The sequence below is a fragment of the Gigantopelta aegis genome, chromosome 4, assembly GCF_016097555.1.
Source record: "Gigantopelta aegis isolate Gae_Host chromosome 4, Gae_host_genome, whole genome shotgun sequence".
Taxonomy (NCBI): Eukaryota; Metazoa; Mollusca; class Gastropoda; order Neomphalida; family Peltospiridae; genus Gigantopelta; species Gigantopelta aegis.
In genome coordinates this window covers 92,498,587-92,525,704 of record NC_054702.1, presented here as the reverse complement: position 1 = coordinate 92,525,704, position 27,118 = coordinate 92,498,587, and the positions used below count along the sequence as shown (strand labels likewise).

Here is a 27,118-nt window from a genome sequence, read left to right as displayed (position 1 = left end):
GGTTATTATCTGGTATGTGGAATCTGTGTCATTGTAATGGTTTTTTCAAGATTTGTGTCTGGACACACTTTGGAGGAAATCTAACAGCAATTAAAGGTAGGAGAGTAATTTTTCGTAGTTGTTAACAATTTGGTTCGGACATAGTACTTACGTTCATTCACATGGTTATCGTCTGCTATTACGTTTTCGGAAGAAAGAATGTTCACCCTGTCGCGTATGTTCAAAATACGTTTGGGAAATCTATATACTATTCAGTTTAAACGAGTATGGTAATTAATTAAATACACTGGTCGAATACTGGGTACTGGTCGAATACTGGGGTCACTGCCCATCTCCATTTCACGAAGCCGGTCGTAGAAATAGGCCTACTACTAACTTAGTTTGCACGTAAATCTACGTCTGTTTTCTTTTGCAGGTCATTTAGCAAAAAAATTTCATCTAAAGCCGATTATTAATAAATCAATGTGCTCTAGTACTGTCATTTAACAAAACAAACTTGTAACTTTTAAAAGAAAGAACGAATAAACTTGATAAAGTATGGAAACTACCGTTTCCGGTATACCAACACACGGTTGTACTGTACCAAATAAACTCCTATAGGCGACAATGTTATCCTATGTAGTTAAAAACACTATATTATGGGTCAATTCCCAATTCTTTTTGCTTTGGGAGGGTGTGTGTGGGAGGGGAGGGCAATGATGGATCGGGTATAAACTATATCAGATTTTGGGTTACAATGGTAAAAATTAATGTGATAAAAAAAGTCTCACAAGTGTGTGTGTGTGTGGGGGGGGGGGGGGGACGACGTACCCCCAGGCCCCCTCCGGTTTCTACTGGATTGATTTGAACAAGTCGATATGCACTTTAAAAAAAAAAGTTAATTTGTTAAAACACTTTACAAAAACCAAAAGTGTTACCATTTTGTGAATTATCGGAGTGGATGTAGCAATTTACGTGTGCGACTAGTTGTGGTCGAGGGCACTCTTAGATTTACGTCTAACTTTACTCGTAATTTACGTTTACACTTCTTTGTGAAATGCTCTTCAGTCGTAGATTTACGTTTACGTGCAAAACGTAGCTTATCCATGACACCATTACATTATGTTTACTGGTGTGTGTCCGACGTCAGAGTAGAATAGCCTATCAATAGTATCATGGAATTTTCAACTCCATTGGTATTTTTCGTCAACGGCCAGAAAGTAAGTTTATTACTTCATTCATTTCAGATTATTTTAGTGCTTCTATCCAATATTAAGGTTCAAGCACGCTGTCATGGATACACAGCTATCTGCTGAGCTGTATTTTCAGGTTAGTGGCTAGTGAGAGATCGGTCGGTGTAGTGGTCTTACACATACCCAATGTAAAGTTTGTTTTGTTTAATGACACCACTAGAGCACATTGAATTATTAATCATCGGCTATTGCATGTCGAACATTTTGAGTTCTCGCCCCAGCCAGTGCACAACGACTGGTATATTAAATGCTGTGGTATGTGCTGTCCTGTTAGTGGAATGGTGCATACGAAAGATCCCTTACTACTAATGGAAGAATGTAGTGGGTTTTCTCTCTAAGACTTTATGACAAAATGTATCTTGGTAAAATGACCCTCACAAACTAATAGAGACATATTTAGTACATTTTTATTTTTATAAGTCATTTTTTTCATAGTTTTGATCAGATAGTTCTGAAACTTAGTACTATGGTTCTCTGGAGAAGTCTTCACAAACAAATACAGAGATATGTTAGAAGTTTTGAATTTGTGTATTTATCCCCTGTGCATGCTGTAACCTCACCGTGGTGCAGGGGTGTAACATTCTCTTTGAGAATGGCCAATACAGCACAAATCCCCTTGTTTTCTTCAAGATACAGTTGTAATTTTGAGTAAAAGTCAGTATCTATCTGTGATATTTGTATTTTTGCACAGTTGTTTACACTGTTTTTTTGTTTAAATCTTGAATTTTTATATTGATGTTGATCATCACTTTATTTGTTTGCATTACCATAGTTTGACACCCAATAGCTGATGTATTTTTCGTGCTGGGGTGTCATTAAACATTCATTCATTCATTCGTTTATTCATCAAAATGTGTTATAGTCTGTTCTAATAAAGGTCACAAATCTCCTGTTTACTGACATCTTTATTTTAATTTCAAGAGTAAACACCACCTTGTACATCAATGAGAGCCAAAACAAGTAAATGCTAAATTAGGTAGAGTATCATTAAATAGGTATTTACAAAATATTTACTTGTCAGTTTAATATGAAAGAAATAATTGACGAAAATCATTTTTATTCTCTTTCCGACACTACTTTAGTCATTTATAGCGTAAATTTAATATGTTTGGGGCTCTGTTTTATTTTTTAATATAGATTTTATCTCACAATGATGGCAGCTTCACTGTAATTGATTATACATGTACTTAAAAAACTGAATTCACGTTCTCAACTTGAATAAACACGCCGTGGCTATGCTTTTCGAACAGAGACTGATTATTGATTATTACTTTTAAAGCGGTTGTATGGCTATGCAATATTTGAATAGGGGTCCACCCGGGTGTTCGCCGTACCATTGGAATTGGTATAAAGGAATTGAACAAAAGAAAGTTGTGCTGATTTATGGTAAAGGCGGGTTTTGATGCAGAATCACCATTAAGAAATATATTGCTTTCATTCGTGGTAGACTCGTCTGTCATCACCCCTTATTTCTATTTATAATAGACTCAACTGTACATGAAGGAATGTAGTTGGCTGATTAAAAGGGGAGAAAATTAAAATCATAACCCTCATATTTTTTTTTAAATGTACTAGTAGTTCAAGATGATGCGGGTATTAAATAATATATAAACTATGAATTTGCTTCGACGTCATTTTGAATTCGATTCATCGTGGGGTTCACATCGTGTCTCGAATGCGAGAGAACATTTACCACAAATCACAAATATAACAGTTGGTTTCTTCCGTCCATTATTTTTCATGAAAGGAATAAAAACACTCGCGAAAATAGAAAACTATACAATCATTTTGTTATTGCATTTGCCGTATATGGTATTGATTACTATCCATTGTTCTAGCTTAATGAATGAGCTCATCAACACTTGAATTAGTGCATAAACTGCGTCGACCTTTCCTCTACGTGGCTGACCTGTGACGTCGTGCATACATTTGCATATTAAGGAGTTATCGTGCATATTAATGAGAATCCGGCCATTGGCCGGTTTCTGACCCCTAATAATATACTACTGTTGGCCCCTCATGACCCCCAACATTTTTGACACACCGCGGTATATTTGATACATATGACCTCTGATACTAAAACAAGTTTAAAACAAAGGTTAGTCACTTTACTGGATGGTTGTGCTCTTTACCCTCTCTACCTCGACATAACATTGTTGTCGTATGTCGTGATATTTTGCTGAATTAATCATGTTTGTGCTAGTACATTGTAGTTTAACCAAATGTTAACATAAACACTAACACATAAACCGATAAATCGTATTTCAGACCTTCGTTTTTGAAAAACCCAGGAGTGATAAAAATCGCACTCCTCAACATGCTTACGGGGAGTGGGGGGGGGGGGGGGGGGTGGTGGAAATCACACATATCAAAATGCAGAGGGGGAAATCGCACCCCTCAAAATAATAAGAATTAAGAGGCAAGAGACCGAGAGGAATTGCACCCATGAACATGATTAAGTTTGAGGAGTAATGATTTCTAAATTAAATATCTTAAGGGTTAATGTTTTGTGTTTTCAAAATAAAGATCCTAATTTAACTAATATGATGGTTATTCTCAAAGATGAAGGAATGGGCCATTGCAGTCTTACACAAGAAAAAGAAACACCATGAACACAATATTTATCGATTTCTTATGTATTATATGCATATCATGTTGCATTACAATTTCTCATTCCAGCCAGTGCACCACGACTGGCATATCAAAGGCCGTGGTATGTACTACCCTGTCTGTGGGATGGTGCACATAAAAAGATCTCTTGCTGCTAATCGAAAAGAGTAGCCCACGAAGTGGCGATAGCAGGTTTTTTCTCTCAATATCTGTGTGGTCCTTAACCATATGTCCGACGCCATATAACCGTAAATAAAATGTGCTGAGTGCATCGTTAAATAAAATCTTTCTTTCTTTCTATTTTTCTGAATCCTGATAATCTGTTGACTATTTATGAATAAGGAATTGAAACTGATTTGTTTGTGCTTATTCTGTTTTATTTGAAACAAGTACAATAATTTTGGTTTTCATCGCAGAATGATATGATTTCTCCATGGACACAAACCTGTGAACTGAATGTAAAAGTGTAACAACCACATGGCACAGAGTTATCACATTTATCATGATATCATAATATACATGTTATGTACCTGCAAAAAAACCCCCAAAAAACCGTCATAACAGAGAAAATGTCAACATCTATTGTTTTCTACCCAAATATATCTTGATACAATTTTTATAAATATATTGTTTTACAAACAGGATTAGCTTTCATTTTCGGTGTACTGTAGTTAACACGTCATTTATTATACACTCGAATCATAGCAACCCATTAAACAAAACAAAAACAAACAAACAAACCTAATGTAAATTTAATTTTAAAATATACATGCTTTACACTCCGTAAGTTGGAATTACTGAGTTGAAATTAAATCGGTGTGTTTGTTTCAGGTGCCCGTCAACCGATCACATGTACTTGAAATCTGAATCTACCAAGGTCAATCTTCTTGGCTTTAAATCACGTGGCAGTATTGTGAAACAGAAAGTAGAAATGTCTGGAGTACGTCGCTATGCTATTAACAAAAACAAAACCTGCTTTACTAAATTTGTTTGTTGTTGGTGTAAGCGTTTACTGTGATATCAACATGTATAAACATTATACACATCATAGAATTATTGGACAACGCACCTATTATTTTTTCTGCACGTGATCAAAATGACGACAATGTAAAATAAATTTTGCGATCATTACCTGCATTGTACAAAATTAAACAAAACAAAACAAAACCGATGAGATCTTAATAGTAAGCTGATTGGCTCAGTGTAAAGATAACCAACCAATCGTGTTTCAATTTATAAAATGTATTCTAGGAAGTTCATTGTGAACAGAATGGAAAGGATTGTGGCATTGTGGATTGAATTCAATAAACAATTAAAATGGCAGAGTTAAAAAAAAAACAAAAAATACAAGCGTGATTTGTTCAATTTAGGGGCCCATTATTTCGCGCCCGTCAGATTGAGTTAGCGCTCGTGCCCGTCAAAGACGAAGGTCTGGTATTTTAATGTTTAGGCGCTAGTTGTTTAAAACCGTGTTATCTGGGTGTTTTGAGGTAATGGGGAGGGTTCAGGAAATATTTTGCGGGTGGAGGGCAAATGAGAAAAGGGCACATGAACTAACTCGTCAAAAGGGTATTCCAGAGAAGAAAAACCCCCAATTAAATAAGAAAAAAGGGGCACTTGGATATTTTTTTACGGGGGGGGGGGGGGGGGGGGGGGGGGTACGTCCCCTGCTGTCCCTCTTCGACCCGACTCTGGGGTACATACATTCTTAAAAGCCATTTGATTTATAGAATTTTTTAAACACACAAGACAGTGCCATTCGCTTTGATTGGCCGGTTAAGAATGACACACTATGTTAATTTGAAAATATTTCTGTACTGGAACACAAATGAACCTCGTTCTTTATTTTCTCTGCTAGCTGTTGACTATGATAATTACTACTTCACGCCCTCATTTATCAGAAATTTTCTCGTTCCAACCAGTGCTCCACAACTGGTCAAAGGCCATGGTATGTACTTTCCTGTCTGTGGGAAAGTGCATATAAAATTTCCCTTGCTGCATTAGGCAAAATGTAACGGGTAATTACAAATGTTTGACATCCAATAGCCGATGATTAATTAATCAAGTGCCCTAGTGGTGTCGTTAATCTGAAATATAAGAAGCATGGTCCGTCAAGCATTCAGTAGACTTCGTATGTATTTAATATATGCACTATCATGTACTACATGGTTCCAGTCTTCTGATTTTAGATTGTGGAAAACAATGCTGACCCAGACGAAACACTGCTGCATTATCTACGCAATCGCCGTATCCTTTTCTTATGTTATATAATATATGATATATTATATTAAAGGCATATTGTCACAGACCACTGACCTATTTAATGGTCTAACAAAGTATTACCTGAACAAAAATAATTTGAATTGTCCCTAAATGTACTTTATTCAACCATTTTCATAACCACCATACTCCATTTATTAATGATATTTTTTAAAAATAATTGAATTATGGCAATGGTCAAAAACTAAAATTGCCGAGAGGGTTGACTTGGATTTCACTCCATCATGGTTCAGTTCAGGTGATGCAATAGCTATATTTGGTTTCCAACAATTAATGTAATTTTTAGTTATTATCCATTTTTAAAGAAATAAGGTCCTTACATCCGTGACAGTATGCCTTTAAGTAAGTTTTATATTCCATTTTACTGATTCAAATCTCATTGTCTACACATACTCCATTAGGAGATCTGACCATTGCCATCATTAGTTTGTGTTCAGATGATCTTGCATTCCACAATCAAAATGCCACCGGCATAAAACTGTACCTTGATGCATTCAGAGTGATTGTTCACTCAGAGGATAACCTACTCACGAAATGGCATTAGGACATGACAGATGTAATATTCTAGGCGAAGTGTACATTAGCATATGATTTGAATCATAAACATTGTGCTACCAATTTATATCATGGTTTTGTTAAAACGAAAACAATTTGTATTTAAAACATTATTTGCAGACTCGACGAAGAAACTGAATTGGATAATAAATATTAATTACTATTAAAGTTGAAAATACTTAATGGGATCTGATACATGATGCTTTAAACAAATCGAAGTTATCAGATATAATACTGGTTATTGTTGGTGTATATTGCTGTTGTCGTCATCGTCATTTAAATCGTGGACCCTGAAGTCAAATTCAGCATATATCATCATCATCATCATCATCATCAGTGGTAGTCATCGACATCATCATCATCATTGTTATTATCATTCGCGCATTGATTGAAATGAAATATGTTATATGTACAATAAGTTTCAAAAGACTTAACACCTCTCAGTTCATCTGACTGGTTCGAAGCTCGGGTGTGGAGAAGGAGGATGTGGCGCCTGCACGGTGATGGTATCCAGATATGACAAACACAGAGAGACCAGATTCTGTATCCTTTATCATACAAAACAAGAAAACGGGGAATAGTAATTATCATCTCTTCACTCTAGGAGGAGGAGAGAGGACTGGGGGGGGGGGGGGGGAGGGGGAAGGGCATATTGACTAACTCCTGAAAAGGACATCCTAATGAATTGTTTTTTAGAAGCCAGAAGAAAGATATACGTGAAAAAGTTAAGGGGGTAGGGGGTCCCTCTGGCCCTGCCTTACTGTTTACTGTTATACATATACATCTATATGTAATAGTTATACTTACACTTTACGAGGTGTATCGGTGAATATCTCTACAGTTTTGGTCATGGGGCCTCCGAGACGAATTAACTGTGTGTGTTTTCCTCAACCAGAAAGCCACCTATCAGTTAATGCTTGTCTGGCACCAATCTGTTCTCTACACGGCATGGCGGTCACCACGGTGGAGGGGATTGGTAGCACCAAGACCAGGCTACATCCAGTTCAGGTATGTTTACTGTGATGTGCTTGTATGCATCTGTGTGCGAGTGAGTGTGTTTGTGTGTGTTCATATGTGCATATTTTTGCATTGTATGGTCTGATATTTGTGCCACTGAAAGCGTTCGCTTGATGCTCGGTCGGTCTAGTAACGAACCCCGTCGATAGGCCCATTGTGCTATTTATTGTTCCAGCTGGTGCACCAAAACTCGTATATCAAAGACCGCGGTATGTGCTATTCTGTCTGTAGGATGGTGCATATAAAAGATTCCTTATTACTGATGGACAAATGTAGCCCTGCAGATTTCGTGAACAGAAAAGGATGGTACTCCATCATCATGCAGGCTGTTTGTGATAACAAGTATAGATACACATATGTGTACCTTGGCTGGCCTGGTCAAGTTCATGATGCCCCGGTGTTTGCAAACTCACCTCTAAAGATATGGGCTGATACCGACAACCTCCTCCTAACAACACCTGAGTGGGAAAAACCTGTCGGAGTTGCCAATGCACTTTTAGACATGCCAGTAGTTATCACTGGTGACCCTGTATATCCAAAGTGTTCCTAGCTTCTGAAACCCTACAGCGACAGAGGGAATCTTACAGCAGAACAATCATACTTTAACTACCGTCTCAGCAGTGCATGCATGACCATTAAAAACACATTTGGCTGCTTCAAAGGAAGGTGGAGACGTTTTCTCAAGAGGATTGATGTTGGAAGTTCATGTTGTGTTCACCATCGCTTGCTGCAGCAGTTACACTGCACAATTTGTGTGAAGATATGGATCAGCCATACACACCAGACTGCCTACCAGAAGTCCAAGTAGCAGACAGTGGCAAACCAGGAACCACACACAATCTTGGTTATCAAAATGTAAGTGGCTCAGAGATCTGCCATGCATTGACCCTTCATATGACCCTAGGGGTTTTTCATATTTGCCCTACCTCCGGATTTGGTCCAAATATTACCCTGGGAGCAGCAATACCCTGATGGATAAGGGTGTTTACATAACAAAATGTACCACCAGTGGCAAATGTGTAAAAATACCCCATGGGTAAAATGTTGCATATAAACATAGCTTAAGATGTACATTCGAAACACGATTTATGACTCTTTCAACACCATTATAACTTGATTTCTCACGTCTACTGTACCTTCATCTTTCTCTCCCCTTCTCTCCATCTATTGTTTCGTTTGTTTTAAAGACACTGACCTAATATTTGCAATAGCTCACATAGATTTGAAAAAAAGTTTGGTATTGTCAGTGTAGGGGCTCTGATAATCACTACCTTATAGTCATGTTAAAAACTAGACATTATATATAATTTATGTGAGTAAAATAATATGTGTCTGTCTGTCTGAGTCTCTCTCTCTCTCTCTCTCTCTCTCTCTCTCTCTCTCTCTCTCTCTCTCTCTCTCTCTCTCTCTCTCTCTCTCTCTCTCCAACTCTCCAATTATATATTCATCTACGAGTTGTGCTTTGGGGAGACAGAAACATATAAAAGAGGTGTGATTGAGACATGGCCGTTATGGTTACGCCAGTGCGACCGGCATCACCAATCTGAACGACAAAGCGGTTATTGTGATCAAAATTATATCTCCACACAACGCAGTCGAAAGGGCATTGGTACGGTTGTGATTGTTTCTCTGACAATTCCCAAGGACACCACCGTAAGCCAGAAGCACCACTGGGTACATTTTCAAGCACATGATAAAGGTGCGAAAACATGGATGATAATTGGAAGACATGTTAAATGGTTGTTAATGAGTATTTTTCTTGCACACCTGTTGGTGAGAACATTGTTTGCAATTTATTATAACACATACTAATAACACACATACAGAGTTAAATATACATGACTGGCTGCTTCTAGGTGATGACCTGGTCGCCACAGCTATACCATGGAATCAAATGGGTACGACATAAATTGATAACTCTGTGACTTATAAGTTAACTTGAAACTGATTGCTCTATAACATAAATACATTTTAGTTTAAATTTGTTTTAATCATGGTTTTTAAGGATATACTGGACATATAATACTTCATTCGTTTTGAGACAACTCGTTGTAGATACATGGTATATGACGACCACTCATACCATTAGTAACACACCATTCTCTATTTGTAGTTTTGCGAATACTAAAAACTTTCACCTTGTATCTACTGGCCCTTATAAAGAGTGTAACACAGCATGGTATATATAGGTGTGTAGTCGTACTAGTCATGCTACCAAAGGACAAAAGAAATTTGAATGTCATATGATACTTATTGCCGTTGACCGATAAACATATTAAAAATGTGTGTCAAATACATATAGATGTAGCTATATTGTAACAATCGCCCTGTGTCGGCAGTGTTATTCTGAAGGTTAAGTCATGACTGTATTGATGGGCTTGGGCAAATCCAGGTCGATTGATTTTTGTCTGGGGGGGGGGGGGGGGGAGAAAGAGAGAGAGAGAGAGAGAGGTACACAAAGTCTGAGTGATAGAGATGGACATTATGAAAGAGGGGTTGGATGGAGTGACAGTCAGACAAACAGACAAAACAGTCAAACAAACAGACAAGACAGTCAGACAGACATACATACGTCCTTTGTGATTGCATGTTTGGCCCTTAGCCAAATATCCCAAGGCCATAATCAATTTAAAATTTGTTTTGTTTAGCGATATAGCTATACGTCAATCATTGGCTTTCGGGTTATCAAACATTTAGTAATTCCGAGGAAGTCTACATTTTTTCATTAGCTCTTTTATATGCACCTTCCCACAGTCAGGAACAGCACATACCATTTCCTTTATACCAGACGTGGAACACTGGTTGGGTCGGAACAGTCCAATTGGGATGCCAAGGAAGTTCGGTTCGACACGACGCTATTCAACCATAAATAATGATGTGTTGAGTAAACTTTGATATTCATAGTCTACAAAATAAGATACTATCGGTACACGATTTGTCGTCCTCGCGTGGGTGACAAATCGTGTAGCAATACCTGCACGGTCATACTGGCAATTTGCTCATGAAGGGACAGATAATGTAATTTTTAAGTGTGATAATTGAGCCTGAATAACTGAAATATGTTGTTTTCTTACAATGTGATTTAGGAACAACTGGCCAATGCTCATGGTACTCAGTGTGGATTCTGTACCCCGGGAATCGTCATGTCCATGTACACTCTTCTGAGAAACAACCCCAGACCTACACAGAAAGAGATGGAGTCGTACTTCGATGGTATGTACGGGTATCAAGATGAATGTGATCTGTAAGTTTCAATCGCAGCATAAGTGGTCACTGGCAAAGACGAATTATGTAAAAAAAAATATCAACGTTTTGATTTGAACCAGATCCATCACATTATTCCATCAGATATGTTGAAATGGTTGATTACATACCGTGTTGTCCTGTTTTCTAATCTGAAGAAAAGTTATCCTATTGGCCAATTATTCTCTATCATGGTCTGTCAGTTACGATTATTGGTTTTTAAGCCCAGAAAAATATTATGTATTCAGGTCACTGTCAACAAAAGCCATGGGTTATATTTATATGGAATGTTTCTTCTTCGTCCTGTTCGAGTATCTTGCCAGACGGACCCCGAGTGCCCAGCGGGCGGGACAAGTTGAATTCCGCGGGCCGACTATGCGGGCCCACCCTTTTAACTCTAGGCGGTTTCACGTACTCTTGAACTCTCTCTTCAATTTTATCTTCAACCTCATGGTACTCGCCCACTTCCGACCCCGGTCAGACTGCCTGTGCTCACTTGCACTTACAAGTGCGGGCGATCCCACTTTCCCACCACCCTACCTGTTTCTCTCCTGGACGGAGTAGCCAGCGAAAGTCGATACCTGTGTCATGACAGCCGTGAGCTACAACAGCTTGTCCTGAATGTGCACGTTAAACCCTTGTCTTGTTTGTCCAGTTCACTATCTCAATAACTATTTTAATTTTGAAGTCTAATTGTCCATTGGGCTATTTCTCGTTCCAGCCAGTGCTCCACAACTGGCTTAACAAAGGCTGTGGTATGTACTATCCTGTCTGTGGGATGTTGCATATAAAAGATCCCTTGCTGTTAATCGAAAATAGTAGCCCATGAAGTGGCGACAGCAGGTTTCCTCCCTCAATATCTGTGTGGTCCTTAACCATATGTCCGACGTCGTACAGCCGTAAATACAATGTGCCGAGTGCGTCGTTAAATAAAACATTTAAAAAAAAAAAAATATTTGTCCACTGAATGTATATTGTTTTCACAGGAAATCTTTGTCGATGTACAGGGTATAGACCTATACTGCAAGGATTCCAGTCTTTCACAAAGGTTTGTATAGTTTGATTTAACGGACCTTGTAAGAAAGCACCTGTCTATAAAGGACCGTTCCTATGTGCACTGAACTCTATTAGCCACATAAAAATGTGTCATATGATGTCAGGGCTAGAAATGAAAAAAAAAATCTACATGCACCAGGTGCATGCTGAAAAAAAAGTTGCATGCAACAAAAATAAGGTAAATCCTGTTAACAGTGAGGAAAATACTATTTTAATTACCTTATCTGAGGTCGAAAATGTTCAAGGCAGTTACGGTACTTTGTATTGATCACAGATCTGGCGGAGACCAATTTGTCAGTGACGACAACAACTGTGTTATGTGCGTGGATACCCCAAAGTCGGTCTCGTCCACCTTCCCCAATACCGTTCACGGATATAACCGAGATATTGCCGGCGAACAGATTACAAAATGCATACGCAAAATTCAACAACTTCGAGTCTGAATCTGGTAGACAACAGGATACTAGTATACACAATACACAGTACTTGAAAAATATTAGCGTGCACCGCGTGCACCCCGTTTTAAAAGTCACATGCACACACAAAAATCAGCATGCACCGGTGCATGTACTAACACTGCATTTCGATCCCTGGATGTACATATTCTGTTTTGCGCACCCCCCCCCCCCCCCCCCCCCCCCCACACCTAATATTGAACTACTAGAAACACAAGAAGAACCAGAAATGCTTTGTTAGGTTCAGACTACCAACTACCAGCACAAAGTTGGCCAATGTTCTGCTCTCGCAAATAGTTGTTGATCAGAGCACACCCGTCATAAGTCGGGAGTTGGGGGGAATTACAACTCAACCGTAGTTAACAAACTTTCTGCTTGCAATTGGTAGTCATGGCCTAGCATTGGATTTTCTAAACATTATACTTTTGAGTAACAAGGTTTAAGTAATGGTAACAAAGCTGTAGTGTCCAAAAACAGTTTACATGCTTCATAATTATGGTTAGTGCTTTTAATAGTTTTTGTTGAAGAGAGTGCCATCTGAAAGCCTAATACAATTTATGTAATTTAAAACGTGTATATTCAGGTTCATATGTAAGATTTCCCATGGGCAGGGTGTGTTTAAAAGTGAGGTGGGACGTTTTTTTAAAAACATAGACTTAATACGGTGCTTTAAAAAATGTCCTTGGTGGTGGTGGTAGTTGTGGTTGTGGTTATGGTGGTGGTGGTGGGGGTATACATGGCTCCGAAAAAGTACAGTGTACAAGCCTGGTACTGACATGTGGCAAACATTGTTTCAGTATATTTTGTTTTATATTTCCAGATGTCCAGTATCGTACATGCTAACAAACTTAAAAGACACAATTAAATTATTTTCAGGATGCTTGTCCAATGGGTGTTAACTGCTGTATGAATAAGAAAAAGGGTAGCGAGGTAAGTTTACATGAACAGTTTTAACACAGATGATAGGCCTGGAAGAAATACAACACACAGTTGATTAACACTTGGTCACTTTTTGTATGTGTTCTAAATCACTGTTGGTGCTTTTAAATAATACATCCCTATCAGATCTATAATCTAATCAAAAGTGATTTATATGTAAAATAGTAATATTATTAAAAGTTAATGACTATATATTCAGTATTACATAGCATAATGAAAAATTTTGATTGTGCGTGTATAAAGTGAACATGTAAATAAATAGTGTCAACATGTTTAACTTTTAAATTAAATTTTATGCTTATATTTTAATGTTTCTTTTACAATTGTAGCCGGTAACAAATAACACAGATGGAATGGTGAATGGTGTAGCTAATGGAGAAGCTGATGAAATTAGTCTGCTGTATGATCCTTCACAGGAACCAATTTTCCCCCCAGAACTGAAGGTTTGTCTTTACAGAATACCCTGCTACAGTGTCTGTAATATAGATGGGAAAGTGTCCATATTACTCAGCAGTGATATGTAGCTGTTCATATTGACCAGATCTGAACGATAAAACCATAATCCACGATCAGGAACGTATTTCTACACTATGCAGAGTCGACTGGTAATTTGGAAAAAAGTGTTTGATTCCACGAATCTCTTATCTAGTGCCTCGTCTATACCAATTTTTATTACATACCTATTCAATCTTACTATAGTGATAAAGACATTTTCAAACCGTGTAATAAATTTATTTTGTATTACACATATGTGCAATCTGGACCGGAACTTTCAAATGGGGAATTCCCTTTTTATTTTTACTGCAGTTAGCGCCTTTTATTTACTGACGTCATATATGATTTACAAATGACGTCACATCGTATTTGAAATATTACACAAGGCTGCTGCAGAGCATGATTCTTAACGTCAAGCAAATCCATGAAAGGAGTTTTTATCTTAGTTTTAACAAAGTGTTGTTATGACGTTAAATTAAAAACTGTTTTTGTAAAACAAAAAAGATATGTAATAAATACAGAACTTCACATATATTGTTTTCGCTTCCTATTTATTGCACTCATTTATTTTGCGAAAGAACGCGGTCTCGTGGTATGTTCTTTCGCAAAATAAACGAGTGCAATAAATAGGAAGCGAAAACAACGTATGCGAAGTTCTGTATATGTATTAAACTGTTTAACATAATATTCGACAAGTGGTGGGTTTTTTTCAAATGAGTTTTTGATCTAATTTCTAGAACTTGCCTCTCGCAGAAATTGTTAAAAAAAATAGAAATGGAAAATGCTTTAAAATAATTTATGAAGTGTATCGAGTAATAACGTCATGTATTTGTACAAAAACCAAAACCTCAGACCTATTTCCATGCAACATCGGGGTCCGACAAGGTGCAAATTTATAGCCGATCCTGTTTTCCCTTTATTTAAATGATGTCGATAATTACTTAAAAAGCCAAAATTGCACTGGAGTATCCCTGGATACACACGAAACATTCTCTGAAGCGGCTGTTTACTTTCTATTTCGATTATATGCCTTTGACTTTCAATCCCTAAATATGTTTCCAGAATATTGTAATAGAAAGTAAATGCAAATACAACTAAAATAATAATGTTCGATGACACTAGATATGACCAAAAGCAAGTTTTTACACTTGGAAATAATATGCTCGTAAACATAAAATAGTATAAATACCTAGGTCTAACGTTTACCAAACTAAAATTTAATACTAATAGAATCGATCACAGTTGTGAGGTATCGATAAGGCTATCCCAACCCGAGGGACAAAATGTTTCTTGTGAGGGCCGAGGTTTACCGAGGCCATTACGAAAACATATTTTCCCGAGGGTTAGAGTCGGACAGATTTTTCTAGCATTGTGCAAAAGCTGGATAACCCTGTCCAGTGGGCAAGAAAAATAGATCCACCACCGAAACAAACAACAACAAAACCCCCCAAATGCCCCCCCCCCCCCCCCCCCCCCCCCCACCCCCCCCCCCCTCCCCCCCAAACCCCCGAAGAAGAAAGAACCACCAAAGAAGAAGAAAACAAAAACAAAACACCCACCTCAAAAGGCAATAAAAGCAATGTATGTACTTTGTTCTGTCTAAATAATAATTTAAAGAAACAGTAGAATGCTATTTGAAACTATTTGAATTCATTGTACTCTTATACGGATGCATCGATATTATTAAGACTATTCATATACAATCTTAAGACACAACCTACTGGTTAAAAAAGGCACCCCACTGTTCATGTTATGTGGATAACTAGGAAGAAGTATAAATGTATGTTTAACCACTCCCCAGCTCAAAAATAGAGATTGGCTATTGGGTCTGAACCAAAGGTAAGTATATCAAAATAATTATTTCCATAAAAAAATATTATGTAAACAGTGTAAAGAGCTGTGGTAAACGTACAATAAAATACAATACAAATATCGAGGTAAGTAAATTAATTTTGTTTATACCATACAAAATCAAGGTAAGTGTATATTTTAAAACTTTGTATAGAAATCAAAATGTTTTAAAAACTTCAGAATCAATTATCGCTGAATGTTATTAACCTTGATTGTGAAGCGATTACAATAATATTTTACGTTTGTTATAAAGCACACTGTGTGTGTGTGTGTGTGTGTCTCCATATTTTTGTATTGTCTGAGTGAGAGTGAGAATAATATATAGATCCTTTCATAAAATCAGTACGACACACACGCGATATAATCCATATTATTATTTTTGTGATGTTTTTCTTTTTTTTACAAATACCAAGAGTCGTCTCAAAATGTTTCAACCACAACTAGGAGACAACGAAATGATGTCATATTTCACATGCACTGTTTGAGCTAGGACTGGAGATGCAATGCCATGTTATGACGTCGCTTCCCATTATACTTGTTATTACACGTGTGCTTCGTATGCTTTTTATTAACTCTGATATGTTGAATCATGTGGATCATAAACAGATGTGTACATTTTGCACTTATGTTAGACATTTAAACTATTGTCGAAATGATTTCTTCTATTACTTAGGTCAGTGCACACCTCTACAATATACCATTGAAGTTCTGTAATTCGTCAAGCACATGGTTTAGACCGACCTCCTTGGACGAACTGTTAGAACTGAAGAAGCTCCATCCTAATGCCAGACTAGTTGTGGGAAACACTGAACTAGGTGAATATTTTCATTCACAGTAAAAAAAAAAATCAAGCATCCTTTCAATTAATAATTCTGCTGGATGTATAAAGACATGTTCGTTACCAGAGATTCCTACCGGCATCGATGGTGTCGTGGTTAAACCATCGGACATAAAGCTGAAAGGTATTGGGTTCTCAGCCCGTTATCGACTGCCACCTAGAGTGAGCTTTAACGACTCAATAGCTTGGTGTAAGGCCACTACACCGACTTCTTTCTCACTAACCACTAACTCATTGTCCTATACAGACAGCCCAGATAGCTGATGTGTGGTCCCGGAACAGCGTGCTTGAACCTTAATTGGATATAAGCACGAACATAAGTTGAAATGAATGGATCGAAAGAGATTATTGAAAGAAGCAATTCCTTGTCATAGTGGACTGGTAAGAATTACGACTAATGTTATGTTTTCTTGTTGATGTAATATAACAAGGAAAGGAAAGGAAATGTTTTATTTAAGGACGCATCCAACACATTTTATTTACGGTTATATGGCGTCGGACATATGGTTAAGGACCACACAGGTATTGAGAGAGGAAACCCGCTGTCGCCACTTCATGGACTACTCTTTTCGATTAGCAGCAAGGGATATTTTATATGTATCATCCTACAGACAGGATAACACATACCACGGCCTTTGATATACCAGTCGTGGTGCACTGGCTGGAGCGAGAAATAGTCCAATGGGCCCACTGACGGGGATCGATCCCAGACCGACCCCACATCAAGCATGTAATATAACAGAAAGGGAATCGGCGAAAGAGGCTTCGTTCACATCCATGAATCCCTTTCTGATGACGCGCCTGAATTAGGCTTGTTGGTCACATTTATATTTATCCATCCATCGTCCTATACCCTCTTTACACATCCTGCCCTAGCTTCCTGTACTCCGTGATTATTAACTTAACTTTAGGGCAGTCGAGGTGGAATTTAGCTCAGTTGGTTGAGTGTTCGCCTGAGGTACGTGCGTCGCAGGGTCAAACCACCTCAGTAGATCCATTCAACTGATTGGCTTGTACCACAACAGGTCAAAGTCTGTGGCATGTGCTTTGCTGTCTGTGGGAAAATGTATAAAAGATCACTTGCTGCTAATGAAAAAATGTAGCGGGTTTTCTCTGTTGACAAAAGTGTCAGAATGAACAAAATGTTTGACATCCAATAGCCGATGGTTAATTAAGCAATGTGTTATCGTCAAACAAACAAACCTAAATTTAACAAGAACAATACAAGAATATTATATGCTTTTACCGCTTTTTTCCCTCCAGGAATAGAGAAAAGGTTTAAGAACGCCGAGTTTCCAGTTCTGATATGTACAACACACATTGAAGCACTGAATGATGTACGGCTGGAAGAACATGGGTTAGTGATTGGTGCATCCGTCACTCTGTCCCGGATACAAGAAGCCGTGCAGAGTGCTGTTGACAGTTTACCAGGTGGATGATAACATATTCAAACATTTGAAAACTACTATTCCTTCAACAGTTACATCTTTTAAAACTGGAAAATGCATTTTAATAATAGGAAAACGTAAATCTATACAGATCTCTATAGAATTGCATTCTTTATTCCTCTTCAAACCAGTCTCATATAGCAGGGGTAGAATAAACGTAAACTATATAAGGAATGCAGGTTTATGTTGTGACTGACAAATGTGCATAATTAAACTATCTACAAGGTATTCATGTTCAGGCTATCGTCGGCTTTTATCTGCAAAACGTTTATCATTGATTTATGTCTTATGCTGACCTTCATTCAAGAAATAACCTTTTTTATGTAGCAGTTGCAAGCTTATAAAAATTAATAATTTAAAGTCAAATAAACTAAAATGGTAATTTTTATTTTAGAATGGAAAACTCGTATATTTGCTGCTTTCGTGGACATGCTACAGTGGTTTGGCAGTCACCAGATCCGAAATGTTGCAGTTAGTAGTTTTGGGCTATATACATTTCTTACTCATGGCTGCCACTTTAAAACTACATACTTTCTACCATTCACAATATATTTTTACAGCTGTTTTAATAATAAAAGTTGTAATGAATGAAAGAAATGTTTTATTTAACGACACACTCAACACATTTTATTTACAGTTATATGGCGTCAGACATTTGGTTAAGGACCACACAGTTATTGAGGGAGGATACCCGCTGTCGCAACGTCATGGACTACTCTTTTCGATTAACAACAAGGGATCTTTTATATGCACCATTCCTTAGACAGGATAGCACATACCACGGCCTTTGGTGTACCAGTCGTTCACTGGCTGGAGTGAGAAAAGTCATAATGATGTTATCACAGTGAAGTTATTCAAGCACCTAACTGAATTGGAAACCAGTACCGTATATCGCTGTGTATTAGCCGACTCCATGCATTAGCCGACCCCCTAGTTTCACCCTCCAAATCGGCTTTAAAATTATAGACCTTGTATATAAGCTGACCCCCCCCCCCCTATATAAAACTAACCAAGTCAGATGTCTGTGTGGTCTACAAAATGAGACAAAGTACATCTGCTTTCAAACGTCATTTGTCACAGCAAACTTATCCGGAAGCAGTAGCCGATTTCTATTTATAGAAATGGTGTCCGGTTAATTTATTTCTCGTAAAATATAAGTACCAAGATAGCGAAATATACCTAAACAGAAATAATAATAATAATAGTAGTAGTAATAACAACAACCAGGGATTTTTTTTTTTACATACTTTATGTCAGTAAACATTTATAGGTTACATTTAAAACTTTATGTCCATTTCTAATTCATTTAATGTTACAAAGTAGCACAATCCACACGGTTTATTCACTGTTCATTCACTCGGGAAGATCGTCAGCAGTGAATCCGCTGAACTCGTTGTCAGAATCATCGGCCTCGATAATGTCCCACACAGCCTGGTCTGCAGTGTTGTCGTAAAAATCATTCAGCTGATTTACTTGAACATTCTCGATCACTTCTGCTTCTGGGAGTGATTGTACGGTGGTGTCTGCGCACATGTCGTTGAATAAACTGTCGTCTTCGGTGCCGTCCATGCTGTTGGCGATTCCTGTCTTTAGAAAGCTCCTGACGATCATGTCGCTAGGGATCTATTCCCACGCATTTTTTACCCACTGAACCACAACCGGTAAAGGTGCTCACCGTCTGCTTCCGTTTTTGGTGTAACTCTGCTCGCCGTTAACCATCCAGTCATTCCACTCCTTCCTCACGTTTGCTTTGAATGGCTTGTTCAGGCTAACGTCAAGTGGCTGTAACAAGGATGTACAGCCTCCAGGAATGACACATTGCCTCACTTTCAACTCCTTCAATTTCTTTTTCATGGCTTCGCACAGGTGTGTACGGAACATATCCCACACCAGGAATGACTGACAGCCTCGTGCACCTCTGGACCGGGCCATCCACACGTCATCTAACCACTGTAACACCAGTGATTCGTTCATCCACCCTTTTTCCTGTACCGCAATAATAACGCCTTTAGGAAATTTATCCTTTGGAATGTGTCTTTTCTCTGAAGATCACCATGGGCTTTAATTTTGTCCCATCCGCCATACAGGCCAGTACTACCGTGAAGTGTTGTTTCTCTGCCCCACAGGTTTTTGCACTTGTACCGAGTGTGTGCCCTCGTGTCGATCGTTCGGTTTCCTGGCATGTTCAAAATTCATCGGTGTTTCGTCCATATTGCCAATCTGTGCAACCGGGAAACTCGAATTGTTTTCTTTCCTTCAAAAAAAAACTGTTGAAATGGACAGGATTTTCTTAGTCTACTCATCAGGTAGTTTTTGTGCAATGTGGGTACGCTGGCGTAGAACAAGATTGTTCCTTTCCATAAAACCTGAACACCAGTTGCAGTCGCCTTGAATGTTGATTCTATTCCCAAATCTTTCCTCATCTTGCAAAGGTATAACACGCGTTGACGAATCATAAACTCGTGTCACGATGTGGCCAGCCTGACGTTGCTCCGAAACACAGGGCTCCAACAGTTCCTCTAGTGCTAAGTTTGGGGACACCGAATGTCGTCTGGCCTTCTTTGTTTTTGGCATATCGGCAAGAACGGTTTTCTGCTTTCTCCAATTACGAACTTGTCGCTCATTAACATCAAACTGTCTTGCTGCTGCACAATTATTCAAATTTTCAGCAAACTCAATTACACGTAATTTGAAGCTAGCATCGTATGCACGTCGTTTTCTCTTGCAACTCATGTTGTACTCGTATGCAATTTCTTGGTCGTAGTAAATATTTATTTGACGGCTGGGGTTTTAATGCTTTTTTTTATGTGAACTCATTTTTAATCTTTTAATTATATTTTGATAGCATGCGACCCTTTAACATGAAACGACTTTCAAATTTATTACTGTTATTGCAGTTAGTATTAAGCACTTACCTTTCAGTCATTTGTTTTATTCTCTTACATTCTTGATTGCAGCCACACGTTAAAAACACAGTGACTGTTTGCATTGTTGATTGTGCTAATCAGTCTTTTCATTACTAGTCGGCTATACCCTACCATACCCAACCACCCGTGTCGATTAATCCCAAGCCGACAAACAAAACAAACGAAGCTGGAACAATTAACGTGTTCACCGGTTTAGTAAGCAGTTTTGTAATGACACGTGACCTGCGAAGTTTTCCGAAATTGTTTTGATCGGTCACCATTTATTGTTGTTTAAACAGATAAATATTACTAAATAACTTTTTAAACACCAACATTTATTAAAGATGAACATATATATACAATTTTAATATCTTTTATTTGTAATAGCTTGTATTATGAAAGCGGAAATGCAGAGCACAATAATGACAATAGATCGAGTCGAGCCGTGACGTCACTATTCTAACTTTACATTTCCAATAAAATGTTGACTCCTTAGATAAGCCGACCCCAGCCTTTGACTTGATAATTTTTGTATCAAAAAGTCGGCTAATACACAGCGATATACGGTATGTCTCAAGTTAAAAGGCCTCACTGAATCTATAAAATATCTCTAAATTATATGCCCCCCGTTTATTTTAAAATGATATAACTATTGCAGGCGATTGGTGGAAACATAATGACTGCCAGCCCAATTTCTGATCTGGTTCCACTTCTAATGGCAGCTGGAGCAGAACTATATGTAATGTCTAAGGGTAGGATTTTGATTTGAGTTTTATGCAGTATATAAATGACATTGCTTTAGAACAAACTGTCGGGTTTGTTTTATTTCATAGACTCATTTGTCCTTAATAAGTGTAAATAGTCTTATTTTACACCACAGTTTTAAAAGTATCTGAATAGTTAAAACTGTACCACTAGTTTCGACAAAGCCATATTAATTTTACAGTGGTGGCAGTAACAGTACACATTTAATGACATTATAATACGAATTGCCATTATTTAGTACATATCTGAACCATAATTTACCATGCAAGATATCTGGAAATGAATGGCATTGCTCAGATTAATATATTTGACAATAATACCAATGACGAGAAATGTAAATAGGTATCTTCCTTTGTTGAATATGTTAATATGATTCTATAATTAGTTCATAATTATTTTAGATAAGAAATCCAGGCAGGTGAAAATGGATCACACCATCTATGAGTCTGAACCATAATTTACTATATAACATATCTGGAAATGAATGGTATTGATCATGGTAATATATTTGACAATAATACCAATGAAGAGAAATGTAATATTGGTATCTTCATTTGTTGAATATGCCAATAATGTTTCTGTAAGTAGTTCATAATTATTTCAGACAACAAGCCCAGAAATGTGAAAATGGATCACACCTTCTTGAAAGGCTACAGAAAAACAGATCTGAATCCAGAAGAAATTTTGATACAAGTGAAAGTTCCATGCAGCAATGAGGTATTTTGTGTTTTTTTGTCCCTTAATGGAACAAGAAAGTCCTCTTATCTCGCCTTCATGTAAAATTCTTTAATCTCATTGGTTGTTTGCCGTTGGACAAATCCCTTATCCCCCTGTGGGCGGAGCCAAATTCTCTTATACCCCGTCTGTAATTTCCAACAGTTTCCAGCTGCCCCAGTTAATGCTAAAGCAATAATTAGATTATAAATAACATTGATAATCAATCAAGTATACATAATTAATTTTATTTTTACTATAAAATACACTATTTCAATACTTTTAAAAGCTGCAATGTTGAACTCGGCCACCTAATTACGGTCGTGGTGTTATTGTATTAATGCGCGATTAGCAACAGTTTTTGTTTTTGTTTTTGTTTTTTTAATATTTTTATTTTTTTACTACATACATTTCTGATAAAAAAAAGTGTTTTTTTAAAAAAAAATTATTAATATCTTTTTCAGACAATTTCGTATTACAAACATTTGAAGTTAAAAACTCGTTTATCGATGGAACTATTTTTCATCACTGGCAAGTGGTTTCGTTCGCGTCCGCGTGGTACGGCTCCGTTAATAAATTGTTAACAATTATTGTCTGGCGTTATTTTGATTATTTGGCTATATGGTTTAACATGTCGGCAAGATAAATTCATTGTAGAAGCATCATGAGGGGTATATGGCTTTTTATGTACCCTCTGTGTGTTCTTTTACCCCCTCGCCTTCGGCTCGGGGTAAAAGAACACACAGAGGGTACATAAAAAGCCATATACTCCTCGTGATGCTTCTACAACTTATATTATAGTGAGCTCCGTGGTCTAGTGGATAAGCTGCTGGACAATCAAGCTGACGACAGTGGTTCAAATCCCGTCAAAGCTGGCTCACACGTTCATTCATCTTTCTCATCTATCAACCTCTGCCTAACATTCTCATTATTTTAATATAAAAAACTTTCCAATTTCTCCCACGATTTCAATCTGTTTCAACCCTTTCTGTCAGCTTCCTCCGACTGTCTTCTGAGCTGTCCATACCATCGCCTACCTGTCTCAACTTCCTCCATGGGTGCAGTCTCTGTGTATTTCCCGGCACCCACCTGGCATCCTCGTCCTCTGCCGCTAATAAAGCTGGTCTGACCCACGAAACTAATGACCGCTGGTAGTAGGGGTGCATAGTAGGTGGTTACAAGTGCCTCTTAACAATGCCAGAAGTAACTATTGAACACTCCCCGAAGTGGTCAGACTAAGCCCACAGCTAAAAGCTGATGGGGAATGGCAGGTGTGTGGCACAGATAGCCACAACTTACAAGCACCTGTCACGGTTGGAGAGACAAGGACTGGGGTGTGGAGGTGGACAGCAAAAGAAGTTGAAAGATAGGAGGAGTTGCCAGATTGGGAAGAAATAAGATGTAATTCAAAGGAGAAAAAGGAAAGGGGGCAGTGGGAGGAAAAAAAAAGTTCCTCTTATGTGAGGGGCGGGGCGGGACGTAGCCCAGTGGTAAAGTTCTCGTTTGATGCATGGTCGGTTTAGGATCAATCCCCGTCGGTGGGCCTATTGGCTATTTCTCGTTCCAGCCAGTGCTCCACAACTGGTGTAACAAAGGTCGTGGTATGTACTAGCCTGTGGGAAAAGATCCCTTGCTGCTAATTGAAAAGAGTAGCCCATGAACTGGCGACAGCAGGTTTCATCTCTCAATATCTGTGTGGTCCTTAACTATATGTCCAACACCATATAACCATAAATAAAATGTTGAGTGCGTCGTTAAATAAACCATTTCCTTCCTTCTTATGTGAGCGTTAATCAGTGTTCCTGCAATTCTGAAGACACTTTTGGAATAAATACTTTTATGTCTATGTATTATGCTATCTGGGAGCAAAGTAAAGTACATAAAAACTCAATAGTTCAAATGTTGAAACAGAAGGTCAATCCACATTAAATGTGTTTGATTAATGTAATTATAAATTTTACAAGTATTAACTCCTGGTGACATTCTGATCGCTAAATAAGACATACAAACTCTGGTTCTGGTAGTTGCTACAATCCATTGAACATTTCTTACAATGGTAGTGAGTAATATGTGCACCGAGCATTAATTCTGAAATGTTAACACTTAATTTCATAATTTCAGCAAGAACATTTTTATGGCTATAAAGTAGCCAACAGAAAGGATGATGACATTGCTATTGTTAGTGCTGGTTTGGACGTGCAGTTTCAGAAGGGAACAGATGTGATTGAGAACATTTCCTGTGCCTATGGAGGCATGGCACCCACAACTGTCATGGCACTAAAAACAATGGCAGCACTTGTAGGAAGGTTGGTTTTCTCAATAAGATTGATGCAGGTATTGTTTACATTATTACCTGTTAAACATATTCAGTAGTTATAATACGGTATGTATTATCTTTGAAATGAGAGGAGATTGTGCAGAGATACGGTTCTGTCGTAAGATTCAAACATTTATTCAATTTTTCATTTCGTTTGCTCCTCCATCCCTAAAAATATAATGTGCAAAATGATGTTATTTACGTACATTGCAACCTTTTTTGTTCAAAATAGAAAATTTCATACTACTGTTTGTAACTTTTTCTGAGGGGTGATGTGTGTACTGATATTAACATTGTGTTGTACAAATATATACAAGTCAACAAAGTTGCGTTGATTAATAATGTATTGATGCAGTGTCCTGGGTATATATTTCTAGTCACTGGGATGAGTCAATGCTTGCCATGGCATGTAAACATTTGGCAGCTGACTTGCCACTTTCCCCTGGTGCTCCTGGTGGAATGGCGGTGTTTCGTAAAACATTGACAACAAGCTTCTTCTTCAAGTTTTTCATCACAGTCAAGACAAAACTCATTGAGGTATTAATGCTTGCAGACGTTGTACTGAAAGTTCCAGTGAAAGCAATTGATGTTAATTTTACTTCAATCTATTGGTTTAGCATAATATTGACAATAAAACATGCTATAAGTACTTCTTAAAAAGGTAAAAGTGATCTTGATAATAAAAAACCCGATTCAATTAGTATTATTTGTACTGTAATGCTTGTGTCACGTATGTATTTCAAAATACAGTGTAACAATTTGTTTTAGATTTAGATTAGTTTTTTAAATGTGCTTATATAATGTTCAAAATAGTAGGGGATATTCAAATATAACAGAATATAACAGAGATGTATTAATATTTATTACAATATTAATTAATAGGAAAACAAGCACAAGGGATTGGCATTAAAAATTATAGCCAGGATAGTGATGTAGGTCCGGATGAGTCATGGATAGGCAACAGGGGTGGTGCTTGTTAATTTGACGTTTTCAATATTTGCACGGGTAAAACCCTCGCGGTTCGCCAAGCATGCATGAATCCGACGTGGCATGTTTTTGCTTAAACGTCCAATAACATTTTGGGGGATTCTGTCCCATTCATCTTGGGGAACGGCTCCTAATTCAACCAAGTTGGTTGGCTGACGTTGAAGTTCTCGAACACTTCATGCGATGATATCCCACATGTGCTAAATAGGTGAAAGGTCTGGGCTTAGGGCTGGCCACGGTAGTGTGATGATGTTCTGTTTCTGCAGATACGCAGTGACCAGTAAACTCCGGTGATCACGGGCTTTGTCATGAAAAATAAACTGGCGTACAAAGGGCACAACAATCGGTGCAAGGATGTTTTCACGGTAGTACTGCCCAGTGACCCTCCCATGAACAATATTGGCAAAAACTATCGTGAAAATGTAAAATGAAAGCTTGATCGCGAATTATTTTAGCCGCGAAATTGTTTGTGTATACATACGGTATTATCGACTAATTAACAGCTTGGCGTTTTTAATTTCGAATTGCCTCGGCAAATAATGTTCCGGTAAAATACGTATATATATCGTTTAAGAATTGTCAATTTTCATAACAAAAATGAACACCGAATACGTTGGAATGATCAGCCAAATGCGGAATTTTTCTCGGGCTTCAATCGCACTTTGGATCAGACATACAAATCAACTCAGGAAAGACTAAAAAATCACTTTGAATAAGTTAGATGACCAAGCTGCTTAGCATAACCATTGACAAATATTATTCAGAAATATGTTGTACTATAAAAATTAAACCCTGACATTACTATGCTATTTTCTATATAGCCAAAAAAAAAAGAAGTGAGATTCTCTGGGTGTGTGGAGGGGGAGGGGGGGAGGCAACTGCCCCCCCCCTTGACCTCCGGAGGATATGGCCTTGTAAACAGCCCACATTACAGATACATGTATAAGAAACATGCAATTTTATTGAAAAGAATGTGTTTTATTCATGTTTACTCATTTTATTAAAGTGCTAATCAAATTCCAATAGTTGCTAATCAATTCTCCATCCAGTAGGAAAAACTGCTAATCAAAATTTTAAAAACAAATTGCACCCTGCGTCACATGCTTTGCGATAAAAAAAAATCGTTTTTTTTTTTTCATGCTCTTTGAGTGGAAACATAACGCACATTGTGCACTTATTTTGAGTTTTATATTTAATTTCATTCTATAATTATTGATATTTTAAATGGAATATCCCCTACTTATTGTTAACAATATATATATCAACTCTGTGGTATGTATGTCCGGAGCAATGTAGTATTACATGCCTTGACTATAAATAATAAAATATGATTTTACATGAAAACTTTAAAACCCAGTGTTCTAATCAATGAAAACCACTGAATTAAAATGTGCACTGTCAATAATACTA

The 27,118-nt window shown here is 37.6% G+C and overlaps 1 protein-coding gene across 1 annotated transcript in view; it reads left to right on the top strand.

Annotated features, from left to right (window-relative positions):
- The first annotated feature begins 823 nt into the window (after positions 1 to 823).
- The window catches only part of LOC121371427 (xanthine dehydrogenase/oxidase-like), a 45,646-nt gene continuing 19,351 nt past the window's right edge, over positions 824 to 27,118 (top strand). The window contains exons 1-15 of the mRNA XM_041497306.1: positions 824 to 1,308; positions 6,032 to 6,089; positions 7,122 to 7,220; positions 7,577 to 7,685; positions 10,781 to 10,907; positions 11,924 to 11,985; positions 13,325 to 13,378; positions 13,717 to 13,830; positions 16,407 to 16,548; positions 17,835 to 18,002; positions 18,414 to 18,490; positions 21,584 to 21,677; positions 22,295 to 22,407; positions 24,526 to 24,710; positions 25,099 to 25,258. Coding sequence (XP_041353240.1) covers positions 7,626 to 7,685; positions 10,781 to 10,907; positions 11,924 to 11,985; positions 13,325 to 13,378; positions 13,717 to 13,830; positions 16,407 to 16,548; positions 17,835 to 18,002; positions 18,414 to 18,490; positions 21,584 to 21,677; positions 22,295 to 22,407; positions 24,526 to 24,710; positions 25,099 to 25,258 — 1,356 coding nt within the window. The 5' untranslated portion in view covers positions 824 to 1,308; positions 6,032 to 6,089; positions 7,122 to 7,220; positions 7,577 to 7,625. The remainder of the gene's footprint in view (positions 1,309 to 6,031; positions 6,090 to 7,121; positions 7,221 to 7,576; positions 7,686 to 10,780; positions 10,908 to 11,923; positions 11,986 to 13,324; positions 13,379 to 13,716; positions 13,831 to 16,406; positions 16,549 to 17,834; positions 18,003 to 18,413; positions 18,491 to 21,583; positions 21,678 to 22,294; positions 22,408 to 24,525; positions 24,711 to 25,098; positions 25,259 to 27,118) is intronic.